General features: G+C 30.7%; 3 protein-coding genes across 5 annotated transcripts in view; all 3 read right to left on the reverse strand.

Annotated features, from left to right (window-relative positions):
* Positions 1 to 28: 28 nt before the first annotated feature.
* Positions 29 to 4,195, reverse strand: Rrp6 (exosome component Rrp6). Of its 2 annotated transcripts, none has more exons than XM_085660591.1 (4): positions 1,152 to 4,195; positions 546 to 1,054; positions 278 to 443; positions 29 to 181 (listed from the first exon to the last, which is right to left on the reverse strand). In XM_085660591.1, exons 1-4 carry the CDS (start codon positions 3,054 to 3,056, stop codon positions 128 to 130), a joined length of 2,634 nt encoding a protein of 877 aa, XP_085516717.1. In that variant the 5' UTR covers positions 3,057 to 4,195; the 3' UTR covers positions 29 to 127. The 2 variants fall into 2 exon arrangements, with proteins under 2 accessions (XP_085516717.1, XP_085516718.1); XM_085660592.1 differs by having other exon boundaries at positions 39 to 178.
* Positions 4,196 to 4,362: 167 nt separating this feature from the next.
* On the reverse strand, positions 4,363 to 7,126 carry LOC146872644 (popeye domain-containing protein 3-like). Its single transcript, XM_085660596.1, has 7 exons — positions 6,186 to 7,126; positions 5,907 to 6,041; positions 5,604 to 5,785; positions 5,294 to 5,533; positions 5,075 to 5,227; positions 4,848 to 4,992; positions 4,363 to 4,689 (listed from the first exon to the last, which is right to left on the reverse strand). The coding sequence occupies exons 1-7, from the start codon at positions 6,238 to 6,240 to the stop codon at positions 4,514 to 4,516; spliced, it is 1,086 nt and encodes a 361-aa protein (XP_085516722.1). The 5' UTR covers positions 6,241 to 7,126; the 3' UTR covers positions 4,363 to 4,513.
* Positions 7,127 to 8,047: 921 nt separating this feature from the next.
* f (espin protein forked) overlaps positions 8,048 to 10,092 on the reverse strand; it is a 20,915-nt gene continuing 18,870 nt past the window's right edge. For both annotated transcript variants that reach the window (XM_035883436.2, XM_085660593.1), the window contains 5 exons: positions 9,798 to 10,044; positions 9,277 to 9,632; positions 9,025 to 9,200; positions 8,632 to 8,822; positions 8,048 to 8,439 (listed from right to left, as the gene is read on the reverse strand). In XM_035883436.2, the coding sequence (XP_035739329.2) occupies positions 8,154 to 8,439; positions 8,632 to 8,822; positions 9,025 to 9,200; positions 9,277 to 9,632; positions 9,798 to 10,044 (1,256 nt within the window). In that variant the 3' untranslated portion in view covers positions 8,048 to 8,153. The remainder of the gene's footprint in view (positions 8,440 to 8,631; positions 8,823 to 9,024; positions 9,201 to 9,276; positions 9,633 to 9,797; positions 10,045 to 10,092) is intronic.

Consider the following 10,092-nt stretch of genomic DNA (forward strand, 5'->3'; position numbering starts at 1 on the left):
ATGTTATATATATATATATATATATATATATATATATATAATATATACACAAATGGATTGTTATGTGTTCATGTATAATATTATATATTTTTAAACGAAAAAATAATTAAAAAATATATATATATATTTATGTAGTCAGATTTTGCTTCTTTTTCTTTCGTTTATTTTTTTTCTTGCCCTGCTATAAAAAAAGAAGAACGTTAATTGTTAATAAATTTTATACATTGATATAATTATCTTCATATTTATAAAAATATATACATATGTAAATCCTTACTTTTGGCTGTACAAAGTTTGCTTGACTTGTTCCATCATTAATAATACTACCACCTTGGAAAGCTTTATTAAAGTCAACAGATTTATAGTCAAACTTTTCTACAGGAAGCATTCCTTTTTGTCTTAATTCTTTTTCATTTGCTTTTTTTTCTCCTTTCTTACGTGCCCTATAAAGGGGAAAAAAAAAAAAAGAAAAAAAAAAAAAAAAAAAAAAAAATAAATATATCAAGATTTATTTACATGGATATAAAAATGAGTATCAATTATACCTTAAAGGTTTAATAGTATCATTCTGCAAATTTTGATTATGTGAAACATTTTGTACAGTTATTTGTTTATTTTGTTCATTCGTTGTATCTGTGTTTATAAGTAATTCTTTATTCACACCTTGCATTATCTTCTTGTTTAAAGAAGGAATTGGTGTAGACAAATTACTATCAGATCGTTCATCCGATGAATCTCTCACAGATAAATTTCTTTTTCTTTTTCTTCCAGGCAAACAAAGAGAGAAGATTTTGTTTTTTCTACGACATGAACTTTGACCCGATGTAGTTTGATCGGGAAGAGATTTCTGATCAGTCTTAAATGTAGGCGAAGGTGTATCTTCGATTTTCGATTTATTTAATCTTTCTTCTTCTTCTTTTTCTTGGTTTTGTCTGTCTTGTTCTTCTTGTTTAGCTATCACAGGTATTACACGTTTGTATCTTTCAAAGGGACTAATGAATATGAATTTTTTCTTTTTATTTTGTTCCATTTCATTAGAAGTTGATTGTTCATTCTAAAAAAATTAAAAATAATATTTTTGTTTATAATTTATAAATATATAATTTTTTTAACTTATATAATATATAATAATTATAAATATTAGAAATTACCTCAGATGAGTTTGGACTATCAAATACTGTAATGCTATGTTTTACATTAATATTGCTATTTAATATTTTTTCTATTTCTAATTGATTTAATTGATCTAACAGACAAGGTAAATCGGCTCTAGCTTCTGTACCACTTGGTATATCGTGAGGAGAATAAGTCCAAGCTTCTGAATTTACTCCATGATTTTCTCTAACAAATCGTTGTCTAATATCAGTTTCTTTCACTGGTTTTATTAAAGGTTGATCTCGTGCTTTAAGTATGATCTTATGAAGTTTTAATAAGTTTTGTCGAAGCAATGGTGGAATTGGATTACAACAAGCCAAAATCCCTTGCATTTCACGTGGTAATGTCTCAGCTATATTTAAAAGCATATGATTTGGTAAAACATAACCAGTGCTATCGTCTTCCTCTCTAGCCGTCATGTCTCTCCATTTATGTAATTCTTTCAAAGCATAAATTTGTTTATTATTAAAGAATTTTTGACTTTTCCTATACATATTCATATAACTTTCTTCTGTCCATATTGGCTTTACATAAGTTAATTTACATATCTCTGTACTTCTATCATATACAGCTTTTAAAATGTTAGTCTTCCCATTTGAAGAATCAATTAATGCATTTCTTAAAATATCTTTAATATGCAATAAATAATGCGTATCTTCTCTTGCATATTTTAAAAGTTCATCGGGTAAAGGTCTTATACGCCAATCAGCAAGTTGAAAATGTTTGTTCGGATCTATGTTACAAAATCGTTTCAAAAGATAAGATAAACTTAAATATGGTAAATTAAGTTGTTTAGCAGCTTGATGGGTATCAAACATATTTACAACATATATAGACAAATCTCTTTGAAGCCATTGAATGTCAAATTCTGCTCCATGGAACACTTTTAGTATAGTAGATTTTGTAAAAATCTCATTAAGCTCATGTAATTCCGATCTTAATGTTAATGTATCAATTATATAATCAGTATCACCAGTTGATATTTGCATCAAACAAGTTATACCTTGAAAACTTCTATAAGAATGATGTTCCAAATCGACAGCAATCTCTTGATATCTTTTTAAATCATCTAATAAAATTTTGATATCTTCCGGTTTGTTTATCATAATTAACGGAGTTTTATGTAATGTTTTATACTTAACTGGTTCACCTTTTTGTAATTGATTATCCGGAGGTTGAAATTTATTCAATTCAAATTCATAAGGATGACAAAATACCTCTCCATCTTCGGTTTCTTCTAAATAAATAGCTAATGGTTTTAAAGAATTTGGCTTATCTTTAATTTTAGGTTCCCAAGGTTTTAAACTATTATCAATTTTGTCTTTAAAAGTTAATTGTGGTCTTTGTATATTTCTTGCAGTCAATAGACGTACCGCTTGTGCAGTTTTAGATGTATCAGATAATTGTTTGTTATTTCCAGATGTTATAATATTCCAACTACCGCTGGTATCCTTCTTGGTTTGCGATACAACTAATTCTATTTCAGGATTTTTTAATATACCACATTCTTCATCCATACACAAGCCTGCCTTATCTAAAAACACATCATTTGCTTCTAATAAAAGTTCAAACTTTTCTTCTATATCACGTCCATCTATATTATCGCTCACTCCTGATATATTAATTATTTTTTGCATCATCTTTAATAACCTTTCCGAATTTTCTTTTCTAGCTTTATTAAAACTCGGAAAACATTCATAATAATTAAAGTTTTCTCCATTTGGTAAATTATTTGCTGCTTTGATTCCTTCTCTTATAGCATCAAATACTTCCTTAAGATAATCGTCGAACGTAACAAAACCTTCTACAACTTGTGTACTTTCGATATTTTCCTCTTTTTTAGTTTCATTTTCAATAATAAATATCTCATTATTGTCATCCCAATTTTCTGTCGTCTCCATTGTATTAAATACTCACATGAATTTAATAAAAAATTAACATACGTTATTTTTAGGTTATGATTTCAATGCTGTACACGATATATTATAGTTTGGATTTGTGACACCTTCCTTTTTTCTTTTTGATAACAATCACCATGGAAATAAATTATTCATTTTTGGATGAACAATGATCAAGTTAAAATATAAGTAATAAATATATTAGAAAAATATATTGATTTCCTTCGAACTTTAGATATTACGGCGCCTCTTAGAAACATGTGAATAGACGACGCCATGAAATATTTTGACTTCACAGATATTAGTCACTAAGTTAGAAAAACATGTAACACATTAACGTAAAATATTATCTTTGAAATTTTCTTTATCGGTGTGCGTAATAATTTAATTAAAAGATTAAAATAAATTTTATAAATACATTGTATCGTGTTTCGTTATAAAAATACAATTATATCTATTGTAGCGTGTGTGTAAATTAAGGAATTAGATAATAGGAAAATATCATAACCTCTTTGTTCAAAATACAAGTAGACAAGGAAATGGAGAGAAAGATTCATTGGAAAATTATTATTTAAATCGTTTATTACAACAAAACGATGTATTATTATAGATGCTATACCGTGTAGACCAAAAACGAATGGATTTAACAGTCGATCGGTCGGCATATATTAACCACAAGAGACCGTACGAATTTGTTAAATTATTTATTGCTAACGATGAGCTCGTTCGTCGTGCAATTTAACCACATAGACATATGTACATATATATATATATATATATATATATACATATACATATACATATACATATACATATATATACATATACATATACATATCAATTTATCTTTCTTAGTATTGACCATCTCATTGCATATCTGTTCACAATCGGATATAATAAAATATATATGTATATATACATACATATATATATCTCCATTAACAAACCTTCTTTCTCTCTATCTAAAAGCACACAGCAAAACAATTGCAACGGCCGTCGATTGAATTATTAATTATTTTTACATTTTTCCGGTTTCATTACAAACGTAATAATCCATGTTTTCAATCGTTATAGATTAGTTGAGTATATCCATTCTGAAGTTATAAATTAGTTTGGTGCATATTTTTACGCAACGTGACAAAGTTAACTTCTACCTGGTAATTGAAAAAATTTGCAGTCTTCTGTCGTACTCCTATCTGTTTTTTTTTCTTTCTTCTCAATTTTTTTTCTTTTTTTTTTTTTTTTTTTTTTTTTTTTAATGTTTACATTCTATAATGTATTCGTTCCTCCTCCACCTCCTCCTCCTTTTCCTCTCTCCCTACCTCTTTCTCTTCCTCCTTCTCCTCCTTCGGCAAATGTCGTTAAACTTCTCGCGTAATCATTTCGTAAAGGAGACAATTAGGTTCGATGCATTTTTGCTCGTCCATTGGACAATGGTAGCTTGCATGATAAGCGTACCGTCACTCCTCATCAACAATTTCACAACTATGATATTTGCTGGATGAATCCAACCAACTTTCTACACCACTTGAAGCGAGATCATCGCAGGACGGTAATTCCGGTAGGGGTTCCATGTTAGGTGCACCCTTTTTAGTTAGATTATTCGTCATTCTTTCTTTTGGTTTAGCACCAGCCACTAAAAAAAAACAAAATAGGATGAATGAAACGTGGTGTTTTATTTAAAAACTTTTCTTTTCTTTTTTTCTTTTTTTTTGAAGATTATAAATTCAAAGGAATATACAGAGAGAATGAAGGAAAGAGAGAGAGAGAGAGAGAGAGAGAGAGAGAGTTTACCATTGTTGGACGTAAGATTGGTATCTTTTCTATGTATCAAAGTTTGTCTAGACGTTCGTGGACTTCTATGATCACTACTTAGCCCTATCCCAGCGTTAATAGTTGGCAATCGAATATCCAAATGCGAGCCCTTTTCTGTAACTATCTAACAAGTCGTCAAAAAATAATACGATTGTATTTTACATTGTTAATCTTTCGCTATCATATCGATGATTATATCTCGTTACCTTATTGTTCATTGCATATAATTTTGTTGCAATGTCTCTTGCAACTAAAGTCGTTAAAACAGTTGCGAGATAAGCTTCTTTAACGAGGAGATACTCCAGGGCCGATCTTTGCCAATAAACGTATCTACAAGAATTGGCCGCAACTATCGAGACCTATGAACGAAGAAATATTAGAAATATATATTTCATTTTAATAAGAAAGATTAACTATCATGGTACCTTAAATTTATCATCTCTGGATGCTCTAGAACTTTCAAATTCTGGTGAGTCTAAAAATTCACAGGGTAGAATTGGATGTAAAAAGTTGGTGTCACTAAGAACGTTGACCCTACCACTGAGCAATAAACCCAGCCTGTCCGTTTTAGTTAAGTTTTGCATTGCATATGCTTCACCAGCATGAAGGGACATCACTGTTGCGAGTTCTGGGGATACTAGTCTTTTAAATTGCGCCCTTGATACCTGCTCGAATCGTATGAACGAGTAATAAACTATGTTTTCTAGATTATCTAATATAGATAATATGACTTACTTTAAACGGATAAAAAAGTGTGTGATAGACCTCCTCTAATTCAGGATCGAATCTGACTGGTCTCATTTGATAAACAATATAAACCAATTGTCCAATATTTAACAATAAGAAGGTAAAGTTCCAAGAAAAGATATCTGGTGCACAGATCACGTGCCATGCCCATCCGGACAGCAGCATGAAACCTACGAAATAAAAACATTGATTTTTATCATATTTAATTAAAGAGAATATTTTCCGTAATAATTAGTGACAAAGAAAAAAAAAAAACAAAAAGAAAAATCAGAAAGAAGTAAACAAACATACCAACGATTAAAACGGAGTGCATAAACAATATACCCTTCTTTGAGGACGGTGCCGAGTAAGAGAGTGCAAAGCAGAAATTTGCTAATTGGAACAATATGTGTTGTGGCTGTTGCCATAGGCACAGTGCGGTATTACCTGACGAAAAAAGATATATTAGAATAAGATTTTCATTTAATGAATGAAGATGTTAATAGATTAAGAAAGGAGAGACTGAATGAAGGAAATTGTATATACGAGTAAAAGTATTGATATTTAACTGAATTATATTCCTTAACTGACCTATCGCTGTGACGTTATACGAAGGCAAAGGATCGTGACCCAATCCTGGGCTCATCTTTGTGCGATCTTAAAAATGTACAATATATGTATATGGTAAGAAAGTAAGGAAGACGCTTTCTATTACTACTGCGTGCCCATGTTTGTTTTGGTTAAAGATTCTTTGGTTTACCACCGTTTTCACTCCTAAATCGCTTTATGGCGCATGTCTATAGTTCATGCGCATGTACAAATCCTTAAGGATCGATAATTTTCCTGATCAGTTGGATAGATTTAAACATATCCTGTTTAAATTTTTTACAAGTATATACTATTACCGACTATTATCAATGAGATAAAAAAACTGTGTTCTACAATTATCAAATGCTTCTATACAATAAATAAAATATTACTATTATTTTATACTATTATCTGCTCGATAAATGAAATCAGCATATTATTATTATCGTTAGTTTTTTACTCAAAAATTTTTTATTACCGACGAATTTAATCTGGTCGTTAAAAGAGGAATCTACTATTATCTAGTATTATTACTCGATCGCTAAAACGAAAATCTACTATTAGCAATATTTTTACGATCGGTAAAACAGGAATCTTCGTATTTGATTTAAGTATTTATAACTTTTAGTTAGAGAGATATTTCCATGTAAGTGGAAGATGTTTACGTTGATTCATTGAACTTAGTAATTTCATTCAATTGACTCGGCGACACACTAACCTATATAAATTCTGAGAATTTACGCGTCATTACTACCACTACTACTACTATTACTACGAACAGCAGGTATTATATGAATTACGAATGGAAATCTTTCGAAGGCGATATCTTCTGAATGAAAAATCGTAGAGACTTGAAACAAATACCATTTTAAAACGTAATTTATTTTTTATTTATTTAAATATTGCAATAATATCGATATAATAAAATCGATTTTGTTACTAATTTTTATAATTGAAATTTTTTTTTTTTCTTTTATAACAGGTAACGTAACTATAATGAAATCATTAAAATTTTTATTTATAATTATGTAAATTTTATTTTATTTATTTAAAATAAGATATATAAGAACTATTAACAGCCGCCAATGTACGAAGTTGAAAGATAAAAACCCGAAAGATTTTTCTTTCGTAATAAGAACGTAACAGGGAAATATCTCCTAAACTAATAATTTTTCGATATACGAAGCAATCAAAAACATATGATTCCATTTAAAAAAAATATACTTCATATATCCTTACGACTTTTCACAGAAACAAAGTTTCTCCATATCTCTGAACAAAGCGGAGATATTTAAGATGATTAAAATTATTGCTCCACTCTGTATATATGTATACATACATAGCACATCCATGCACATACACACACACACATACACACAGGCATACACACACACAAAATTGATTTATTCTTATATACATACATATCGTGCACCTCTACCTGTAGTAGATTTCCCGTATACAAATACAGAATTACCTTTCTATCGAACTCAATTCAATTTAACAAAAACACACTATCATTCCGATCTCATTCATCCAGCGTATTTTGAAAATACGTTTCATCAATGAAACATGTTTTTTTGTGTTTTTTGTTTTTTTTTCTTTTATAATAATCCTCATGCTTATATCATACGAACATTCACATTCGATCTTAATTTAATAACAATATCATTAAAGATTATTACTCTTCGTTGATCTTGAAAGATTCGAGAGCACCCCTGATAATAAGGACGTCGGTAAGAAAGTTACCCTATGTTATCGACCGAGCACAAAATGATATGTAATTCTAAACAAACAAACAAACAAACAAACAAACAAAAAAAGAAGAAATTAAGAAAAAGAGGAAAGAACAACAAAAAAAAAAAATCGCCAAGCAATTCGTTATATTAAAAAGAGAATCAAGTCGACGCCGTCACGTCTATTTTTGTTTTTGTTCCTTTTTTGTTCTAACAAATTGAGAATATTCTAAATAACTTAATCGAGAATATTCAATTTACTGTTCGTTTTTCTCAATTGAGCTCGCCACGGTATTATTTGTCCATCATCGGAATCATCGTCCCTCATGTCGTTTCCCTTCTCATCCGCGTTATTTTCGTTCTTTTCCTCCTTTCGATTGTTGCAACCAGCAGCCGCTGGCGAAGTGTCTCTCTTCGACGTCGTCGTAATATCTATTTTTACGGTTGAAACGGCCGTCACGTTTGACTGAACGTGATTGTTGTTGTTGTTGTTGTTGTTGTTATTATTGTTGTTGTTGTTAATCCTAAATATATTATGATAAAAAGAAAAAAGCCAAAAAAAAACCATTTCTATTAATACTTAAATGTACCGTTTACTTAAATATCTACGTCAGTATATAGTTAAAGAGAAATACGTAAAAATGTGAATGTCAAAGTGTGATAATTATTAATTCTAAAAAAAAAAAAAAAAAAAAAACTGGTTTTATCTGTCCTACTTTTTATCCTCGTTGTCCTTTTTTGCTAGCAACTGTCTCTTCCAAGGTGGTATCGCTTTCTGTCTCCTTTCTTCGTTTTCCCTAGCTATTTGCTCTTCTAATTCCTTTTTAGCTCTTTCCGCGGCCTTTCTCGCCAACATCTGCCTCTTCCATATAGGTATTACGTTCCCTGAACTATCCTTTTCCGGAATCTATCAATGAAAACGAAGAATAAAAACAAAAACAAAAACAAAGAAAGAAAGAAAATAAACGAATAAAACTAAAAATGGAGAAAAAAAAAAACAATAAGTAAGAAAAGAGAAATTGACGTGTAACTTTACTTCGACGCTAAACTATCATCTTTTATTAGAATTAATTTAGATATTCATTTTTTCTTTTTCAATTATTACTCACTTGATCGACAAAATTAGACACGCTAAAAGCTTTGCTTATTTCCGATATTAAATTTTGTTCCTGTGTCTTTTCTACCTGCGCTCGTTCTACTTTAAGTTTCTTGATACCCGGTATATCCTTTGTTCTTTTCAATTCGGCTATCAGGTCTGTTTTTTGAATGAAAAATGGCTCCGACACTGTTCAAAGACAAAATGTAAATTATAATTCAAATGGATTATCACAAGATGATTATTCTCCTTTTATAAAACGTACCATTGGTCATTGAGGCGCTACGAGGTGGTGGCGCGGAGAACGTTTTAGTTGCATTCATTTTTGTATTAGTTCTTCTCAATTGAATACTCGTAAGATCCTGAATGCTAATGGTTGCCAATGGTTGCTGAGGTGACTTTGGACTTTCAGATTCGTTCGAGGGATTAATCGTTGCGCCAGTACTATTAACGTTTGAAATACCACGAGATTTTTGTAATGGTGATAACGGAGGTGGTGGCGGTCCTGGGGGAGATTCCTTTTCCTTTTTTTCGTTCTTTTGTCTTTCTTCTTCTTCCTCGTCTTCGTCTTCTTCCTCCTCTTCGGTATCCCTACCCTGACAATCTAAATTGTCCACAGATCTATAAAAATCATATCATTTAATCATAGATAGATGGATACCAAAGTGTAACATGAAAATTTATTTATCCCAAAACAAAACGACGATTTTAATCGTATAAATATACGCTAATACTTATTTATATCATTATACGAATAATTAAATGACAATATAATACGATACAAACCTTGCTTTAGAAAGAGTATTCTTTGTGACGTTTTTACAAATACTTTTAAGATACTCCGATGGTTTCAAAAGAGTATCCGAATCAGCCGCGTTGGCAAACTTTGGCGGTATGAACGGTAACACCATATGTCTGTTTATCAAGTGAGACGACTGACTCGTCTTAATTTCCTCGACGTCCGCGGGTGGACTGGCAGGAGGAACTTCCGGCTGTTGATGCTCGCCGCAGGATACGTCGCTCTTGTTGGTCGCTGTTCCGAGACAGAGAAAAGTGGTGGCGGTGCGGGCACGGGGGGCGG

Source organism: Vespa mandarinia, chromosome 12, assembly GCF_050613455.1.
Source record: "Vespa mandarinia isolate Hongniang chromosome 12, ASM5061345v1, whole genome shotgun sequence".
NCBI lineage: Eukaryota > Metazoa > Arthropoda > Insecta > Hymenoptera > Vespidae > Vespa > Vespa mandarinia.